At 37.8% G+C, this 22023-nt stretch overlaps 1 protein-coding gene across 16 annotated transcripts in view; it reads right to left on the bottom strand.

Annotated features, from left to right (window-relative positions):
• The window catches only part of LOC127841485 (RRP12-like protein), a 72434-nt gene that overhangs the window by 25021 nt on the left and 25390 nt on the right, over positions 1-22023 (bottom strand). For 12 of the 16 annotated variants that reach the window (XM_052370311.1, XM_052370316.1, XM_052370317.1 and 9 more), the window contains 16 exons: positions 19675-19773; positions 17783-17874; positions 15437-15548; positions 14221-14400; positions 11986-12021; positions 11674-11816; positions 11172-11293; positions 9665-9780; positions 8788-8899; positions 6772-6923; positions 6159-6226; positions 5730-5823; positions 4975-5133; positions 4052-4132; positions 3314-3419; positions 646-756 (listed from right to left, as the gene is read on the bottom strand). In XM_052370311.1, coding sequence (XP_052226271.1) covers positions 646-756; positions 3314-3419; positions 4052-4132; positions 4975-5133; positions 5730-5823; positions 6159-6226; positions 6772-6923; positions 8788-8899; positions 9665-9780; positions 11172-11293; positions 11674-11816; positions 11986-12021; positions 14221-14400; positions 15437-15548; positions 17783-17874; positions 19675-19773 — 1783 coding nt within the window. Of the gene's footprint in view, positions 1-645; positions 757-3313; positions 3420-4051; positions 4133-4974; positions 5134-5729; positions 5824-6158; positions 6227-6771; positions 6924-8787; positions 8900-9664; positions 9781-11171; positions 11294-11673; positions 11817-11985; positions 12022-13452; positions 13474-13521; positions 13543-13733; positions 13755-14077; positions 14099-14220; positions 14401-15436; positions 15549-17782; positions 17875-19674; positions 19774-22023 lie in introns of all 16 variants that reach the window. The other 4 variants (XM_052370312.1, XM_052370315.1, XM_052370313.1 and 1 more) reach the window with 4 other exon arrangements.

Genomic DNA, 22023 nt, shown 5'->3' with positions numbered 1-22023 from the left:
GAGTACATTGTAACAGAGTTCCATTGTAAGTAAGAGTACATTGTAACAGAGTTCCATTGTAAGTAAGAGTACATTGTAACAGAGTTCCATTGTAAGTAAGAGTACATTGTAACAGAGTTCCATTGTAAGTAAGAGTACATTGTAACAGTGTTCCATTGTAAGTAAGAGTACATTGTAACAGTGTTCCATTGTAAGTAAGAGTACATTGTAACAGTGTTCCATTGTAAGTAAGAGTACATTGTAACAGTGTTCCATTGTAAGTAAGAGTACATTGTAAGTAAGAGTACATTGTAAGTAAGAGTACATTGTAACAGTGTTCCATTGTAAGTAAGAGTACATTGTAAGTAAGAGTACATTGTAAGTAAGAGTACATTGTAAGTAAGAGTACATTGTAACAGTGTTTTAATTTGAAGTCACTGATTGGACATTATTTTTTAGTATTTATTTAAGTAACATTTGATTAAAACTTAACATTTAACTAGCTCTGTAACAACAATTGGTATAACCAATTTAAACAATTAACTTAAAATGTTCTCAATAATTTGATTAAAATGAATTGGATACCAACAAAGTCAATTTTACCACAAAACGTAGGCTAGGCCATGAGGTAAACAATGACATAAGCTTTCCAAATACATATCTGACCTTTAAACTGGTACATAATCCTTGTGAGGGCTAGCAGGGTGGCACCGATCATCTGAGGGGAGCCAGCTAAGCCTGCCATCACCATCTTGAAGTACTCCTCCAGGGCACAATCTGTAACCATGACAACTGGTGTATACACCAAGACAACAGGTGTATACAGCAAATATTTCAACCACCTGTACCAATACAACCGGTGTATACAGCTTATATTGTAACCGTCTGTTCCAAGACAACTGGTTTATACAGAAAATATTGTAACCACCTGTACCAAGACAACATGTGTACAAAGCATTTATTTCAACTGTCCGTACCAAGACAACAGATGTATGCAGCAAATATTGTAACCATCTGTACCAAGACAACATGTGTATACAGCAAATATTGTAACCATCTTAATCAAGTCAACAGCTGTATGCAGCAAATATTGTAACCATCTGTACCAAGACAACATATGAATAAAGGAAATATTGTAACCATCTGTACCAAGACAACAGGTGTATAAAGGAAATATTGTAACCTTCTGTACCAAGAAACAGATGAATAAAGGAAATATTGTAACCATCTGTACCAAGACAACAGATGAATAAAGGAAATATTGTAACCATCTGTACCAAGACAACATATGAATAAAGGAAATATTGTAACCATCTGTACCAAGACAACATATGTATAAAGGAAATATTGTAACTATCTGTACCAAGACAACATGTGTATAAAGGAAATATTGTATCCATCTGTACCAAGACAACAGCTGTATGCAGCAAATATTGTAACCATCTGTACCAAGACAACATATGTATAAAGGAACTATTGTAACCATCTGTACCAAGATATAGATGAATAAAGCAAATATTGCAACCATCTGTACCAAGACAACATATGTATAAAGGAGATATTGTAACCATCTGTACCAAGAAACAGATGAATAAAGGAAATATTCTAACCATCTGTACTAAGACAACAGATGTATAAAGGAAATAGTGTAACCATTTGTACCAAGACAACATATGTATAAAAGAAATATTGTAACCATCTGTACCAAGACAACATTTGTATAAAGGAAATATTGTAACCATCTGTACCAAGACAACATATGAATAAAGGAAATATTGTAACCATCTGTATCAAGACAACAGATGAATAAAGGAAATATTGTAACCATCTGTACCAAGACAACAGATGAATAAAGCAAATATTGTAACCATCTGTACCAAGACAACAGATGAATAAAAGAAATATTGTAACCATCTGTACCAAGACAACATATGAATAAAGGAAATATTGTAACCATCTGTACCAAGACAACAGATGTATAAAGGAAATATTGTAACCTTCTGTACCAAGAAACAGATGAATAAAGGAAATATTGTAACCATCTGTACCAAGACAACAGATGAATAAAGGAAATATTGTAACCATCTGTACCAAGACAACATATGAATAAAGGAAATATTGTAACCATCTGTACCAAGACAACATATGAATAAAGGAAATATTGTAACTATCTGTTACAAGACAACATGTGTATAAAGGAAATATTGTATCCATCTGTACCAAGACAACAGCTGTATGCAGCAAATATTGTAACCATCTGTACCAAGACAACATATGTATAAAGGAACTATTGTAACCATCTGTACCAAGATACAGATGAATAAAGCAAATATTGCAACCATCTGTACCAAGACAACAGATGAATAAAAGAAATATTGTAACCATCTGTACCAAGACAACATATGAATAAAGCAAATATTGTAACCATCTGTACCAAGACAACAGATGTATAAAGGAAATATTGTAACCTTCTGTACCAAGAAACAGATGAATAAAGGAAATATTGTAACCATCTGTACCAAGACAACAGATGAATAAAGAAAATATTGTAACCATCTGTACCAAGACAACATATGAATAAAGGAAATATTGTAACCATCTGTACCAAGACAACATATGAATAAAGGAAATATTGTAACCATCTGTACCAAGACAACAGATGAATAAAGCAAATATTGTAACCATCTATACCAAGACAACAGATGTGCAAAGGAAATATTGTAACCATCTGTACCAAGACAACATGTGTATGCAGCAAAAAAAATTACCACCTGTAACCAAGACAACAGGTGTATACAGCAAAAATTGTAACCACCTGTACCAACACAACAGATGTTAACAGAAAATATTGCAATCACTGTACCAATGCAAAATGTGTTCAAAGCAAATTCTGCAACCATCTCTACCATAACAACAGGTTTACAAAGTAAATATTTTGAACACCTGTGCCAAGACAACAGTTGTATATGGTAAATATAACATCCACTTGTTCTAAGAAACTAGGTATACAAATTAGTTATTACATTTACCTGTACTCAATTATAAAGGCCAAATTGTCTTGTTAATATGCCTACAAAATGAGACCTACAGTGACCGTGTAGTCCATTAGTCCTTGGGCTCCAGTCTGTCCCACTCCTTGTGTTATGACACTTCACATAGTAATAAAAAGGATTAAAAGAAAGTGCATACTGCAAGACTTTTCAAAATGTATTGCCCTTAGGTAACTATTTTTGTGCAAAGTAGAAATCCATTAGTATTGTAAGGACTAAAAATAAAACCATACCATACTCTTACTAAATGGCTGCCGTGAATTTTAAACAGCCAATAACTGTACCTGTCTCTCCTCCGGACCAGCGTATGCAAGAGTTGCCCATCTCTACAAGCAGGGCGTAGGATGCAGCACGTGCCTTCTCTGCTATCTCCTTGGTACACAGGATCGCCTGCACACACACAGAGTCTATTTGTTGGTTTCCAAGGTCATGTGACAATATATCATCGCCAGATAAGAGGACAATACTTTAATGAGAGCCTACCTCACTCTCATCATTGTAAACTTGTCACAAAAGGGTAAGGTTATATTAATCTTGAGTTAGATAGAGGACTTCATTAAAATGGCTAATTTCAGGCAATTAAAGGGCCATGATTTGAAAGCTTCAGGCCATCTGAATGGTATACTTAAACAAATGTTCCGCAGTCAGAGATATATGCCCCTCTAAACAGGGGATTGAACGAGTGACCCCATTTTCAATAGGGGTCATCTTCTGTCCAAGGACATTGAGCATGTGAAGCATTAAGCTAATTGGTCAATTTGTTGATGAGTTGTTGATCGGAAACAATTTTCACACTTGTGACAGTGACCTTGACCTTTGACCAAGTGACCCCAATTTTGATTAGGGCATCTACTGTCCAAGGCCAATGCACATGGGAAGTATCGAGCCAATCAGTTGATTCGTTGACGAGTTATTGATCAGAAACAAACTATGGCCATCTTTTTTGTGCCACATTTCAACTTAAAACATTAAGTCTATATCAACAGAGAATATAGTTTTAATAAATATTAGTGATTGTTAACCTCAGGAACTACAGCCAGCAGGAATTCGTCTTGTCTGCTCTCCAGTACTTGAAAAATGTTCACCAAACATCGTAGCCTGGGCTGAAACAAAATATACATAAGCGGATCAGTAAATGGCAAAGTTTGTTTGTTATACATCGTAATTTTAATATGTAACATAGAGGATATTTGTTTGATTCGGTGGAATATCGATTTTAATTCATGAGTGATAATACAAAATATATTTTTTCTATGATCACGAGTGAATTAAAATCGATATTCCACAGAATCCAACAAATTTCCTTTTCATTTTATGCTTTTTTCACAGCTTATATATATTGTTAAAGAGTTTGACTTAAGAATTTCGCTGGGATAATGACGTCATTTCGTCAAAAAAATGAAGTCATTTCACAGCAAACAATGAAAATTATTGATAATTTTCACTCATAATTTTCACTGTTTGAAACAGTGAAATTATCAGTTTTAATGCAGTGATATTTCTCTATAAACCACCGGAAAGCATAAAATAAAGTTTCTTTCTGCTCAAGCTGCAGCTCAATAAGTTATTTACTATTTCCTGATTGATCATTTTAGTTTATTCAAATTTAAGCATTCTCTTTTGTTTGGATATGAAAACTTAAGAAAGGCTGCATATATATATATATATATATATGGGCTCTGCTCTGTTAAAAGTGGGTTTAATGCACGTGCAAAAAGTGTCGTCCCAGATTAGCCTGTGCAGTCCGCTTTTTTTGTTTAAAGAAAGTTTCTTCTGTGGAAATATCCAGTATAAGCGGAAATAGTTGTCACTGATTAGCCTGTGGGACGACATTTTATGCACATGCATTAAACCCCCTTTATCCGGAGCACAGCCCATATATATAAGACTATTATATACATGACCCCGTTAGAGACCCAAGGTCACACAGGAGCAAGGTTCTCACAGCTTTAGAAGATGGGCTAGAGGTTGACAAGGACTTGAGTAGTGCTTGCTGTATGTCGGGCAGGTTGGCCCGCACAAACTCCCTGCTCTGGATGGACCGCCCAGCACAAATCTCCTCCAACATGCGGTAACTCTTCTTCTGTAGTGACCTGTCACGCACCTGCAGGGAAATGGGCCAGGGGTCACATGGCAGAAACATCTCTACTTAATCTTATGTATGTTTCTCTTAAAAGTTCCAAAGTTTATGGTTTGAACTTCTCAATATTTAACACACTCATCATAGTATTCCGATGATCCAACAAGTCACAAAATTGTCTACTTTTATTTTAAAGGTTAACTAAGTAAATAATTATTTAAAAATGTAAATATAATATACTGTTTATGTTCCATCATAGGCTGCAATCTTTTTTTTTTCTGAATTACTATTCTTGCAGATTAATAACAACAGATCATGATGCAATTTAAAGTGAAGAGATAAGATAGACTCTTACAAATAAACCTAACACAAGGTTGAATTATACAGCAACAATTGGAAAATATCAATTATACCATCATCAAAACACACTCATATAATATATCAGTGTTTCTGACACATGTTCATCAATCTACAAATGTTTTTTTACATTTGCATCTTTAACTTGTGATAATGCTCATTTAAAAACCCTATAAATGTTTAAAATAAGTTGGAAGGTATATCATATTTCTGGAGATGACAACATGGACATAACAGTCACAAGCGGAACAGGTGATCCCTACCTCCAAATTCTGCACTGCCAGTTTAAACACCTGTCGTAATTGTTCACACTCCAGGTATGGCAACATTCCAATCAGTAGATCATGCAAAGCTATTCTGGAAAATGACATGTGTTATATTGTTTTAATAACTCTTTTTATATAATCCCAATTATATCATCTATTTTGTATAAAAAAAATCAAGTTTGCGATACAGGAAAAAGAATACATGAGAGACAATAAGTACAAAAACTATCAGAAAATTGATCTTATATGAAAATGTATTGTGTTACTTACAAATTTTGTGATAATATAATCATATGACATTAAAATACAGGGCTTACAAAATAATCATGGCTTTCAAAATTTCAAATACAATTGCACAAAAACATATACATGTATTTCTCACTGTACAACAATCAGATCCCAATTAGACCCCTGTACAACTATTACCTTTTGTATGCTGTAATATCTTTTTCCTGTAGTCTTTCTTGGCATTTTTCACAGTATGTTGCAATACTCTGTAAAGAAATATAGATTTGCAATCTCTATTCAGTAAATCATTGATTACCTATGTGAAAAAAATGTGTTAGCTATATACTGTTTCTTTCACAAACACTAGTCCTCTAAGTGAAACTGTTAACAAGACCAGTGTCCCTGTGGCACAGCTGACCTAACATCCCAATTTTATCTCAAAACTCCACTTGTGTCAAAACAAGCTGTTTATGGCCAAATTTTACTTGTGCCTTCTAAGTGCCCCCTTGACCTTTGATGTAATGAGGCAGATCTCTGACCTTTGATGTAATGAGACAGATCCTTGACCTTTGATGTAATGAGACAGATTCTTGACATTTGAAGTAATGAGACATATCATTGACCTTTAAGAAACAAACAAATCTTGATTTCTCACACATCTGTATAGTATGCAATCTTTCCTGAAATAATATTTTCCAGACACATAGAACTATACTCCATCCTGACCCGAATGTCACTCTAGCCACGCCCTAACCCCTCACACACAATGCGGCCATTACAATACCACAATTCCTATATCTGACCAGCTGACCTGTTTGTCTGTAATCTGGAAGTAGCACTTGATTGTTTCCAGGACAGCCTGTTTGCTCAGGTCCTTAGCAACCGTCGGCTCTGTCGTGAACTGGTTGAACAGGATAGGCAAGAAGTTCTTGGAAAACCTCCCCAGCTCGTCACAACTTTCTTCTTAAATGTTGGACATATATTTGTGAGTAATACTAAAAAGTACAAAACAAACTTCTGTAATAAATGCAATTTATTATATAAACATACTATTCACTGAATTTTGTACATACTACTCACTGAATTTTATACTGACAAACAACACAAATGTTATTGTTGAAATACTCAATAACCTCGCTGCAAGCTATTCTATACAAACACACTGCGGTCATTTAAAGCTTAATCCAAGCTGAAACAAGACTATTGCCAAGCAATATATGTCCCCTACCGGCTCCACCATTGTCAGAATTATTTTTTATATCTATATTTGTTGCCATAGCAATCAGAATTCTTGATGTAGGAACAAAATGGAAAGACGTGCATAACCTCTATATTGCCATCTGACCATGTTTCAAGTTTCATGAAAAAATATAAAGAACTTTTTAAGTTATCGCAACCAGAAAAATATGACAGACAGACAGACTCACAGACAGACGCACAGAGCGCAAACGGTAAGTCCCCTCCCAGTGTTTTTTTTATGGCAATTTCGGGGCCGATATTTGGCCCCATTCCCCTCAAAAAAGAGTATATATTTTCCCCCCATTTTGTAAAAAAAAAATCCCCTCCAGAATAAAAAATAATTTAAAAATTTTTTTTTTTTTTTTTTTTTAGAAAGAACTGTCTCATAATCATGATAAATATATCTCAAATTTATTTCATAAACAACTAACAAAGTATATAACTATAATTTATATTATTTAGAATTATTATAAAGAGTTATATTAAATAGTTTTTCCCAAATCAGTTGACTTTTCACATTAATTGCATTTTTCTCCCAAAATGGACAGGAAAAGGCCAGATGTATCTATATTGTGTCAATATTTGTTGATAAAATCATTCCAATTTGGTCAATTTTATTGATAAAAAATGCTCAAATTTGCCATTTTATCGATTTAAAAGATCCCAATTAGACTCAAAATGGCTAAGAAAACTGAGACTGTGCATGAAGGCTGAACTGTCTGAAACTAATGTTGAAAAAATCATTGATATATATTTTAATTTTAAGAAAAAGTACAAAGACATTCAGCTGTCAATATTATATTCATACAAACATGTGTATTAATATAATAAACATCATTACATATAAACAAGTAAATTTTAATTTTCCCCTTTTCCTAAAAAACGACGCATTTTTCCCCTTTGTACGGGCCCCGCCACCATTCCCCTATAAGTGAAAAAAAACACTGGCCTCCAGTGAAACCGGTAGGGGAAAACAATGACAGTCAGTTACATAACCTCTAGTCAGCATACAGTAAGGGTCTTATATAACATTAGTAATGACTGACAGGCTTTAACGTCACAAATGCAACCATTTTGTATAAATGAATCCCTGCTTGGCATAAGACAATACAATAATTTCTAATAATTAATATTTACTGTTCTCCAAATAAATACTGTATACTATTTTGAATAAGAAATAATCAACTATGTATTCTGTATGTTTTGATTAAGAACAACAATCAGAGAGGTCAAGGCGGATTAAGTTATATATTGTTATTTCTATTCAAATAATGTCTTTGTTCATTAAACACTTTATTTCTCATTTACCAAGAATATTTGATAACGATGTAAGCCTAATTTATTAACCCTTTGCATGCTGGGAAATTTGTCGTCTGCTAAAATGTCGTCTGCTGAATTTCTAAAATTAGCATTTTCTTCGATTTTTTTCAAAGAATACTATCCGAATAGCAAACAGTTTGGATCCAGATGAGACGCCACGTTCTGTGGCGTCTCATCTGGATCCAAACTGTTTGCAAAGGCCTTCAAAATCCGGTTCCCGCACTGAAAGGGTTAAGAATTGCTTATTCAGTTTTCAAACAAGCCCTACCTGAGCCTTTGCCCTGGTTGATCAGTTTCCTGAGGGAAGCCATCACCTCCATGCGTAAATCATCCCTTTCACCGATAGCTGTTCCAAGCACCTTGGCTATGCCTTTGAATGACTAGAGAACAAAACAGGGGTACAAAAATAGGGCTAATGGACTCCTGCAATGTTATATCCCTCAAATATAATACTGAAAAAGCGCAGTGAAAAGAGTGTTAAAAATCGTTAAAATATTTTAATCAACTTCCTGTGATTTCCAATTAGTGCTGCCCCACTCTGAAAATAAGATCTTAAACAAAAAAACAATGTCTTCACAGAAACACTCTTCCTATACGCTTTCAAGAGCAAATGTCTGTGAATGACATATGTGTATTAATCTAATAAGACCAATAAATGATGTTAGTCACTTACATGTGCTACACTACACACTGGTCAATAAGGGGACCCAACATCTCCCCCACGTTGAACACTTATGAGTTAAATCTAAGACAATAATCACAATAGACGCTCACAAGTTACAAGCATTCTGATTGGTAACTTATTTGAGACGAGACTACATTTGAAGCTAAAAGCGTTCATATTTGCCTTACCTGATAATAATATTTTGTATACTTCAAGAAAATAATAGAGCCCTTTACCACTTAGATACATATTTTGACGCATTTGTAGTCCCTTAGAAAGTTACATTTAATCAAATACCTTTCATATAAGATTCAAGTTTTAAAGGCTTCATTTCCAACCCTTAATTACTGATGAGTAGCAAACAGCATAAAACCTGAACAGACAGAGTCACTCGCAGGCTGTTCTGGTTTTATGCTGGTTGCGTAAGCCATTTTCACATTGCTTCTTACGGTGGAAAGGGTTAAGCAGCACTACTACTCACTATTGCGAGGTCAGTGGGTCGTGTACAGAAGCCCGGCAGGAGGGACCAGATCTGCAGTTGGAGGGTCTCGTATGTCTTGGAGGCAACGATGTTCTGCTGGTCTGACAGTTCTAAGGCTGAATGAAAAACAATTGAACAAGAGCTGTCACCATAGGATGACATATGCCCCCTATTAACGCTTTGATAGAAGTTATGAGCATTTTTCGAAGCTTAAACGCAGATTTCGAAACCTAAACGCGGACCCTAAGTTCAAGGTCAAGGTCACAGGGGTGAAAATGTTTGTGCGTATGGAAAGGCCTCGTCCATATACACATGCATACCAAAAATAAAGGTTACATCTCAAGGGACATAGAAGTTATGAGCATTTTTCAAAACTTAAACAAAGATTTGGAAACCTAAACGCGGACCCTAAGCTCAAGGTCAAGGTCACAGGGGTGAAAATTTTTGTGCATATGGAAAGGCCTCGTCCATATACACATGCATACCAAATATGAAGGTTATATCTCAAGGGACATAGAAGTTATGAGCATTTTTCGAAACTTAAACGCAGATTTCGAAACCTAAACGCGGACCCTAAGTTCAAGGTCAAGGTCACAGGGGTGAAAATTTTTGTGCGTATGGAAAGGCCTCGTCCATATACACATGCATATTAAATATGAAGGTTATATCTCAAGGGACACAGAAATTATGAGCATTTTTCGAAACTTAAACGCAGATTTCGAAACCTAAATGCGGACCCTAAGTTCAAGGTCAAGGTCACAGGGGTGAAAATTTGTGTGCGTATGGAAAGGCCTCGTCCATATACACATGCATACCAAATATGAAGGTTATATCTCAAGGGACATAGAAGTTATGAGCATTTTTCAAAACCTAAACGCAAAGTGTGACGGAAAAACAGACAGACAGACAGACAGACGGACAGACAGACAGACAGACAGACAGACGGACGGACAGTCCAATCACTATATGCCCCCTTTTCTTCGAAAGGGGGCATAAAAATAGTCATGTTGAGTTTTCTTCAAATCATGTACATTTTTTATTTGTACATGTGTATTTTTGCCGTTAGTCTAAACCTATTTATTTTAGCTCGATTGCATCGAAAGCGGCATGCTTATAGAAACGCTCTCGAGTCTGTTTCTTGGGCGTATAACCAGTACCAGGTGTCCTGGGAAGATCTAGAGAATCTCCAGGCGGACACCTTATCCATTACGCCACAGCAAACTTTATATTTGCCTTTAATTCATAGTTTCAGGGAACTCACATAAACAATGAACACTAAAGCATAAAGTAAAAGGATACACTATTTTTTATAGAGAAAACAACTTTTATTTTCTTGATCAGGTCATACTTTCAAAACAAAAATTAATTACAAAGATTAGTTTAAATATGAGGTAAAAATAAAAAATACATTGAGGAAACAACCATACTTTTAGGAGAAATTTTGAAAAATTAGATATTATACGTGAACAATAATAATTGTCTAAACAAAAGCAAAACTCCTCCTTACATCTGAGCCTCAGTTTTGCGGCTAAAGGCAGGAAGTAGGAAGTGAAGAAGCCCAGCTCAGTTTCCTGCACATTGTCCCTGATCACCGGTAGCAACCAACTCCTTGGAAAGTCAAGATCATCACTGAAATACATACAGGGCAAACTGATCAGAAAATGATGCAGCCACATGCAATTAAAATATACCTTTGCAGACATCAATTCGTATCATATATGAAGGCCTTTTACATTTACATGATCTTGAGCAAAAATATTTGAATTAGGACTTGCTTAAATAAACTGCTAATTAGAATTACTGGATAAAACTTTGTAATAATAAGTATTGCTTCTGATTGCAACTTTTTGAAAAGAATTTGGTTTCTTTATATCAATTAACTTCAAATCAACTTTAATATTTCAGTAACAATACAAGGTTCCCTACATAACAATATACAAAGTCTTAACCAGGCGATAGAGCATCACTTCCTGTTGACAGACCTGCAAAGGTACTCATTGTAAACCTACCTTTGGCCAGTGATCTGCAGGGGTATGGCAGCTAGCACCTCTCGCGGCCCCATGGCCCTCACTGCACACCCCACCGCATGGTCCAGCTCCCCTTTGTATGCAAACCTCACACTGTCCCTCAGCTCTGCGATGGCTGACAGACTCTACAGATAGCAGGGAGACTATACACACTCCTGTCATCATGGCAAAATTGTAAAATTAATGACCTCTGGGTTTCATAATACTGCACCATAGTTTACAAAGGACAAACATGCTCAAAAGAATCTCAAAAGAATAATAATTATGTTTCAGATAACGTGCGTAGATCAATACCTTTTGAAATGCTGCTGGACATATTCTTCCAAGGCTCTGCAAATATACAAACAGCTTTCTGTATGACACAAATATTATCATAAAAACAAGAGATTGCCAAGCAATAATGTCCCCTACCGTTGAAACTCCACCATTTTTAGTATTTTTTTGTTGTTGTTTCCATAGCAACCAGAATTCTTGACGTAGGAACGAAATGAAACGACGTGCATACTCTCTATATTGCCATCTATACATGTTTCAAGTTTCATGAAAAAATATGAAGAAGAAAAGTGTGACGGACAGACTGACAGACTGACACATGGAGCGCAAACCAAAAGTCCCCTCCGGTTTCACCGGTAGGGGAAATAAATATTTATGTAAAAGAATAAACATTGAATAATTTAACACAGAGACCCCAGATTGCAATTAATGTGTGGGAGAACTCATTACAGTTGTTTGCAAACAAATTTACTCATAAACTTTTATTTGAATACTGCATAAAACAGATAAGTAAATTGTTTTTAAAACTGTTAACATTTCCTTGAATAATTATAAACAAGGCTTGGACTGCTATCCATACTGGGTACCTGAAGAAGAAGGCCCCAGATGGCATGGAACTGGTATCCAAGGCCATACTTACCTGGAACATGGCTGCAAACACCTGCAGTACAAGGCCCCAGGCTGCATGGAACTGGTTTCCAAGGCCATACTTACCTGGAACATGGCTGCAAACACCTGCAGTACAAGGCCCCAGGCTGCATGGAACTGGTTTCCAAGGCTTACCTGGAACATGGCTGCAAACACCTGCAGTACAAGGCTCCAGGTGGCATGGAACTGGTATCCAAGGCCATACTTACCTGGAACATGGCTGCAAACACCTGCAGTACAAGGCCCCAGGTAGCATGGAACTGGTATCCAAGGCTTACCTGGAACATGGCTGCAAACACCTGCAGTACAAGGCCCCAGGCTGCATGGAACTGGTATCCAAGGCTTACCTGGAACATGGCTGCAAACACCTGCAGTACAAGGCCCCAGGTAGCATGAAACTAGTATCCAAGGCCATACTTACCTGGAACATGGCTGCTAACACCTGCAGTACAAGGTCCCAGGCTGCATGGAACTGGTATCCAATGCTTACCTGGAACATGGCTGCAAACACCTGCAGTACGAAGCCCCAGGCTGCATGGAACTGGTATCCAAGGCTTACCTGGAACATGGCTGCAAACACCTGCAGTACAAGGCCCCAGGCTGCATGGAACTGGTTTCCAAGGCTTACCTGGAATATGGCTGCAAACACCTGCAGTACGAAGCCCCAGGCTGCATGGAACTGGTATCCAAGGCCATACTTACCTGGAACATGGCTGCAAACAACTGCAGTACGAGGCCCCAGGCTGCATGGAACTGGTATCCAAGGCTTACCTGGAACATGGCTGCAAACAACTGCAGTACAAGGCCCCAGGTAGCATGGAACTGGTATCCAAGGCTTACCTGGAACATAGCTGCAAACACCTGCAGTACAAGGCCCCAGGTAGCATGGAACTGGTATCCAAGGCTTACCTGGAACATAGCTGCAAACACCTGCAGTACAAGGCCCCAGGCTGCATGGAACTGGTTTCCAAGGCTTACCTGGAACATGGCTGCAAACACCTGCAGTACAAGGCCCCAGGCTGCATGGAACTGGTTTCCAAGGCTTACCTGGAATATGGCTGCAAACACCTGCAGTACAAGGCCCCAGGCTGCATGGAACTGGTATCCAAGGCCATACTTACCTGGAACATAGCTGCAAACACCTGCAGTACAAGGCCCCAGGCTGCATGGAACTGGTTTCCAAGGCTTACCTGGAACATGGCTGCAAACACCTGCAGTACAAGGCCCCAGGCTGCATGGAACTGGTTTCCAAGGCTTACCTGGAACATGGCTGCAAACACCTGCAGTACAAGGCCCCAGGCTGCATGGAACTGGTATCCAAGGCTTACCTGGAACATGGCTGCAAACACCTGCAGTACAAGGCCCCAGGCTGCATGGAACTGGTTTCCAAGGCTTACCTGGAATATGGCTGCAAACACCTGCAGTACAAGGCCCAGGCTGCATGGAACTGGTATCCAAGGCTTACCTGGAACATAGCTGCAAACACCTGCAGTACGAAGCCCCAGGCTGCATGGAACTGGTATCCAAGGCCATACTTACCTGGAACATGGCTGCAAACACCTGCAGTACAAGGCCCCAGGCTGCATGGAACTGGTATCCAAGGCTTACCTGGAACATGGCTGCAAACACCTGCAGTACGAAGCCCCAGGCTGCATGGAACTGGTATCCAAGTCCGCTCTCCAGGGCCCTCAGCACTTTCTGCAAGGGCGTGGTGGAACCGGTCCCTGTGGTCTGCAGCTGGACTCCCAGAGTCGCACTGGCCGGGGCCACACACCCAACTATCACTGCCTGAATGAGAGAACAGAGGAGACAGAATTGTTAGTATAGACCTATTTATTTTAGCTCGATTGCATCGAAAGCCTAAGGCTTATTTGAAACACTCTCGAGTCCGTTTCCTGGGCCTAGAACCAGTACTTGGTGTCCTAGGGGGAGATCTAAAGAACGCTCCCCTAAGCAGACAACCATATCCATTACACCACTGCGACATTAAATTTTTACCCTCTAATCTAATCTTATTGTGGCAACATAAATCTGTATATTACTTACATAAGATATAATAATAAAACATGCATCATTCTTGTTTGAAAAGATGAAATACATCTATAATGTTTATGAATAAATACCTCGCCAATAAAAAGATATGACAGCGAATTTGTCTAAGTGACAAAAAAAGAACAACAATTTTAACCATGAGCTAGTTAAAACAAAGGGAATCTTTTCGTAAACAAATGTCACCTTAAATGGTGCATAAATAAAAATGCTAATCCCACTGGTATACAGTATATTTCAAATTGAAAAGAAAACTTGTAACTTTACACATTTTTAATAAGAAAACATTTTATTTTATGCTTTCCTGTGGTTTGTAGAGAAATATCAGTGAATTAAAACTGATAATTTCACTGTTCAAACAGTGAAAATTATCAGTGAAAATTATCGATAATTTTCACTGTTTACTTTGAAATGACGTCATTTTTTTGACGATAATTTTCACTGTTTACTGTGAAATGACGTCATTTTTTTGACGAAATGACGTCATTATTTCATCGAAATTTTTTTGTTAAACTCTTTAACAATGTATATAAACTGTGAAAAAAGCATAAAATAAAAAGAAAATCTGTTGGATTAGGTGGAATATCGATTTTAATTCACTCGTGATAATAGAAAATTTATATTTTCACTCGTGGCGAAAATAGTATTTTCTATGATAACTCGTGAATTAAAATCGATAATCCACCAAATCCAACAAATATCCTCTATGAAATCTATATATGATTATTTGACATAAATAACATTCGACCACACACATGATTATATCTCAATCTACCTTGAGCATTTTCCCTGCAGCAGAAGTGATCTCTGTCTTCTGAGAGAGCAGGCACACCATTCCGGCAGAGAACAGACGGGGCAGGTGGTTGATACATAACTTACTGTCCAGTCTACAAGAACAAAAACAGATGGGGCAGGTGGTTAACACACCGATTACTGTCAAGTCAACAAGAACAAGAACAGATGGGGCAGGTGGTTAACACACAGCTTACTGTCCAGTCTACAAGAACAAGAACAGATGGGGCAGGTGGTTAACACACAGCTTACAGTCCAGTCTACAAGAACAAGAACAGATGGGGCAGGTGGTTAACACACAGCTTTCTGTCCAGTCTACAAGAACAAGAACAGATGGGGCAGGTGGTTAACACACAGCTTACTGTCCAGTCTACAAGAACAAGAACAGATGGGGCAGGTGGTTAACACACAACTTACTGTCCAGTCTACAAGAACAGATGGGGCAGGTGGTTAACACACAGCTTACTGTCCAGTCTACAAGAACAAAAACAGATGGGGCAGGTGATTAACACACAGCTTACTGTCCAGTCTACAAGAACAGATGGGGCAGGTGGTTAACACACATCTTACCATCCAGTCTACAAGAACAAGAACAGATGGGGCAGGTGGTTAACACACAGCTTACTGTCCAGTCTACAAGAACAAGAACAGATTGGGCAGGTGGTTAACACACAGCTTACTGTCCAGTCTACAAGGACAGACGGGGCAGGTGGTTAATACACAGCTTACTGTTCAGTCTACAAGAACAGACGGGGCAGGTGGTTAATACACAGCTTACTATCCAGTCTACAAGAACAGATGGGGCAGGTGGTTAATACACAGCTTACTGTTCAGTCTACAAGAACAGATGGGGCAGGTGGTTAACACACAGCTTACTGTTCAGTCTACAAGAACAGACGGGGCAGGTGGTTAATACACAGCTCACTATCCAGTCTACAAGAACAGATTGGGCAGGTGGTTAATACACAGCTTACTGTCCAGTCTACAAGAACAAGAACAGACGGGGCAGGTGGTTAATACACAGCTTACTGTCCAGTCTACAAGAACAGACGGGGCAGGTGGTTAATACACAGCTTACTGTTCAGTCTACAAGAACAGATGGGGCGGGTGGTTAACACACAGCTTACTGTCCATTCTACAAGAACAAGAACAGATGAGGTAGGTGGTTAAAACACAGCTTACTGTCCAGTCTACAAGAACAAGAACAGACGGGGCAGGTGGTTAACACACAGCTTACTGTCCAGTCTACAAGAACAAGAACAGATGGGGTAGGTGGTTAACACACAGCTTACTGTCCAGTCTACAAGAACAAGAACAGACGGGGCAGGTGGTTAATACACAGCTTACTGTCCAGTCTACAAGAACAGACGGGGCAGGTGGTTAATACACAGCTTACTGTCCAGTCTACAAGAACAAGAACAGACGGGGCAGGTGGTTAATACACAGCTTATTGTTCAGTCTACAAGAACAAGAATAACAAAAAAGGAACCCAAGTCTCAAAGCCATACATTTTTCAATTTCAATTTACATATTTAACAGCAGGACTTGTAAAATTCCTTGCTTTAAATGCAATTAGATAATAACTCTTACATATATTTGTATATTGAAATTAAGCTTGAGAAGGCTTATAAGCAATTTCCTCCAGACATTTTGTGGTAGTCATCTTGGCCCAACACAACTGAGGAAACCACAAAGAAAAGGATTTAATTCTTCAAGAAATTTTAAGTCTCCATTCTAAGAAGAAAATGTTTAAAAATTCTTATTAAAACAGTACAAACAAGAGTTCTGCAGTCTGAGACATATGCCTCCCCCCAACAGGACTTTGAACTAGTGACCCCAATTTCAATAGGGGTCATCTACTGTCCAAGGCCAATGCGCATGTTAAGTCAAGCCAATCGCTCAATTTGTTGATGAGTTGTTGATAGGAAACAATGTTCACCCTTGTTGTGATAGCAATCTTGACCTTTGGCCCAGTGACCCCAATTTTGATAGGGATAATCTACTGTCCAAGGCCAATGCACATGTGAAGTATCAAGCCAATCAGTCAATCCGTTGACGAGTTATTGATTGGAAACGAACTGGTCTACTGACAGACAAACAGGCCGACAGACATCCAGCAAAACAATATACCCCTTCTTCTTAAAAATAATAGTCACATCAAGATGGAAATAAGGAATCATTTGCATGGTTTATGAGCAATAAACGATTCTTCCAAATTTTGATATATGGCTCCAGAACAATTCTTATGCATAAGAACTAAATATTGTTCTCCAGAGGCAATGAAAATTCCTAATTCAATCTGATTTCTGAATTCTTGAATGCCACTGACCTAGCGAGGTTGATGTGTGCTGTTTCCATGACAACCAGCCAGGCCTGGGTAGGCTGCACATCATTCTCGGAAGGCTGATAATCATACAAGGCCTGTAACAAGTAGTGAAAGTTGCACAGTAATATATGAGTCGCGTTCTGAGAAAACTGGGCATAATGCATGTGGGAAAAGTGTCAACACTTTCCGCCTAAATTGGATTTTTGCTAAGAAGAGACTTCATTTAAACGAAAAATATCATAAAAGTGGAAAGTGTTGTCCCTGATTAGCCTGTGCTGATTGCACAGGCTAATCTGGGACAACACTTTCTGGGACAACACTTTACGCACAAGCATTATGCCCAGTTTTCTCAGAACACAACACATATCAATTGCAATACTGCAACATATAAAAACTGTCAGATCAATAGTATTTGAATGTGGAAGATCGATTGATTGGACCATAAATGGACCATAAGATTGGATAAGATTGGACTATAAATGTGACTTCAAGAGAGTAAACAAGGGTTTACAAAACTTCAACATATAAAAACTGTCAGATCAATAGTATTTGAATGTGGAAGATCGATTGATTGGACCATAAATTGACCATAAAATTGGACCATAAATGTGACTTCAAGAAAGTAAACAAGGGTTTACAAAACTTCAACATATAAAAACTGTCAGATCAATTGTATTTGAATGTGGAAGATAGATGGTTTGAGATTTGGTCAATTTTTGTTTGTCACAGAATTAGCGAATGCTCCTCAAAATGGCAGGTATGTCATAATAAATAGTAAATAAGTGGTGATGTCTATAATCAAGATAAATTGAGCAAGTTAATAAAAAAATATAAATATGTTTGAGAAAAAAAATCGAGTAAACAACAATAAACAACAAGGATATCATTTAATCTGATGGATGCTCCCCAATGATGCTTTGTCCATATATGGTTTCATTGTGTGGAAAAAAGTGTGACCTTGAGAAATTTTATTATTAGCCTCAGTGACCTTGACCCCAGTGCCCTCAAACCTCATCAAAACGGTAGAGGTCCATGCAAGCTACATCCCAAATATATAAGAGATCGATTAAATATTGAAGGCGCTATGAGAAACTGTAACAAAAGCGTGAGTCGTGACGGAAAATCTATTATTAGCCTCGGTGACCTTGAACCCAGTGACCTCAAACCTCATCAACAGGTAGAGGTCCATGCAAGGTACCTACATGCCAAATATGAAAGAGATTGGTAAAGTATTGAAGGCGCTATAAGAAACGGTACCAAAAGTGTGACGGAAGGAAGTAAGGAAGTAAAGAAGGAAGGACAAACTGGCAACTTTATGCTCCGCTGAAATTTTATTTCGGGGAGCATAAAAATAAAATGATTTTAGGAAGTATAAAGTTTGTAAGAATGATGTACAAAACAGAGGGCCAAAGGCCCATGGTCCCTCAACTAAGACTTCAGGAAATTGAACTGCTCTCAGCAACTTGTGAGATTTATCTTTGCCCCGACCCCTGGTGGCCATGTTTTTCTACGGACAGGAACCATTTTTGAACTCAGGCCAAATATAATAAGAAAAAAAGTTCTGACCATATGTCATGAAGATTGGACTAAATATGTGACTTCTAGAGTGCTAAAAATGTTTTACTACAGCCATATAAGGAAAACTGCCCCACCCCATGGGAGCCATATTTTTCAACGGACCATAACCTATTTTTAACTCAGCCGAGCTATCATCAAAACAAATATTCTGACCAAGTTTCATGAAGATTGTACAATAAATGTGACTTCTAGAGTGTTAACAAGGTTCAACTAAAGAGAGATTTAAGGAAAAATGCACAAACAACAGATAAAAGGCAATTACAAAAGCTCAACATGAGCAAGCTCAGGTGAGCTAACAAACAATGATTTGTACTTACATTAATAATCTGAGCATTTAGAGCTGCTGATAAGCATTCTGGCTTTGGGCTTGCTGCAAACAGACTGTGGAGGGATTGCATGCCAGCTGCTGTGACCAACTGAAATCAAACAGCAGGCTTTATATGGACATGTGTGAACACACATAGTGAAATAAGTACTGGGATAATTCAGGCTTTATATGGACAGGTATGAAAACACATAGTGAAATAAGTGCTGGAATAATTCAGGCTTTATATGGACAGATGTGTACACACATAGTGAAATAAGTGCTGGAATAATTCAGGCTTTATATGGACAAGTATGTATACACATAGTGAAACAAGTGCTGGAATAATTCAGGCCTAATATGGACAGGTATGTACACACAAAGTGAAATAAGTGCTGGAATAATTAAGGCTTTATATAGACAAGTATGTACACACATAGTGAAATAAGTGCTGGAAAATTTCAGGCTTTCTAAGGACAGGTATGTACACACATAGTGAAATAAGTGCTGGAATAATTCAGGCTTTATATGGACAAGTATGTATACACATAGTGAAATAAGTGCTGGAATAATTCCCTGAGGCTGATATACTCATCATATTTGTCGTATTCCAAAATGTGTATGATGTTTGATTCATGGCGATAAAGCAAGACTCATACAAACAAGAAATCTGTCCGACTATATGTTCTTGAACATGCTGTGGGATTAATTCATTTATCCCTGAAAAATACTGCAACGATGGCAGTTTTGAGGGGCTATAAATTCCACACTTTAAGGGGAAATTGGTTTTAGGATAACCCTTTTGCAATTGTTGTTAATATTAATGAAATATAAATAAATACATACTTATGGTCAACAACTAGATTCAGATTATTTTAATCCTTACCTGGCAAATAATCTTAACATTGACCCAAACAAGCCTCTGGTACTAAGTACAAACAGAAATAATTTAAAATGTAAATAATTTATAGGTCTCAAATTAATCAACAAAAGTGTTGCCCATAAACTAGGTATATACAAGAGCACCACATTGCGGGTGCCAATGCTCGGCTGTGGGTGCAGTTTTGAATAAATAAAAGCTTGTCAGAAGAATATTAGAGGTCACAGTGACCTTGACCTTTGACCTAGTGACCCAAAAATGGGTGTGGCATGTAGAACTCATCAACGTGCAGCTACATGTACATATGAAGTTTCAATGTTGTGGGTGGAAGCAATTTGATTTTAGAGCCCATGTTAAGGTCTTAGCACGCCGCGGACGGCCTATGCCAGACGGTGGACGACGAGCTGGCTATGACAACACCTCATGTTTTCTCCGAAAGTAGCAGAGCTAACAAGAGCTGTCAGAGGACAGCGCGCTTGACTATTCGAGTGCTAGACATTATAACGTAAGCTATCATGGGGAAATTGTTCATATACAATAATTTATTAGACAATCTTTCAAAAATAAAAAATAACTATATAAAAAAATTTGGGGGGGGGGGGGGGGGGGGTGAGAGGGGGTATAATGTGGAGTGTGGTCATTCATTAGACGATCTTTCAAAAATAAAAAAAGGAACAAAAAAACAATTTTTGGGGGGTAGGGGGGTATAATGTGGGGTGTGGTAATTTATTAGATGATGCTTAAAAAAAATTGGAGGGCGGTAGGGGGGGGTGGGGGTGAGAGGGGGGTATAATGTGATGCTTAAAAGAAAAATTGGGGGGGGGGAAGGTTGGGGAAGGGATTCTGGGTAGGGGCGTGGGGTATTGTTAGGGTGGAATCCATTGTGGTATTCAGGTAAGTATTGTTTTGTCAAAGTTATAATAAAATGTGATCATAAATAAAGAAGTTATGGCAATTAAAGCAAAATGTTCAATTATCTAAGTGTAAAAGGGGCCATAATTATGTCAAAATGCTTGATACAGTGGTCTGCTCTTGCTTATAGGTTGGGGTCGTGTTGGTTAACAAGTATGCAACATATAAAAGTAATATGTCAAAGGATATAGGAAATAGTTGGGGTAGTACGCAAACTTTAACATAGATTTATCAATAATACGCATATTCTAAGTATAAAAGGGGCAATAATTATGACAAAATGCTTGATAGTGTTGTCTGCTCTTGTTTATAGGTTGGGGTGATGTTGGTAAATGCTTGATAGAGTTGTCTGCTCTTGTTTATAGGTTGGGGTGATGTTGGTAAACAAGTATGCAAAATATGAAAGCAATATGTCAAGGGACAATGAAAATAAATGGGGTAGTACGAAAACATAACATTTGCTGCATATTCTAAGTGGAAAAAGGGCCATAATTATGAAAAAATGCTTGATAGAGTTGTCTGCTCTTGTTTATAGGTTGGGGTCATGTCGGTAAACAAGTATGCAAAATA

This window comes from Dreissena polymorpha, chromosome 8, assembly GCF_020536995.1.
Source record: "Dreissena polymorpha isolate Duluth1 chromosome 8, UMN_Dpol_1.0, whole genome shotgun sequence".
Lineage (NCBI taxonomy): Eukaryota > Metazoa > Mollusca > Bivalvia > Myida > Dreissenidae > Dreissena > Dreissena polymorpha.
The sequence above is the reverse complement of the archived record's forward strand: the minus strand, read 5'-3'. Positions and strand labels throughout refer to the sequence as shown.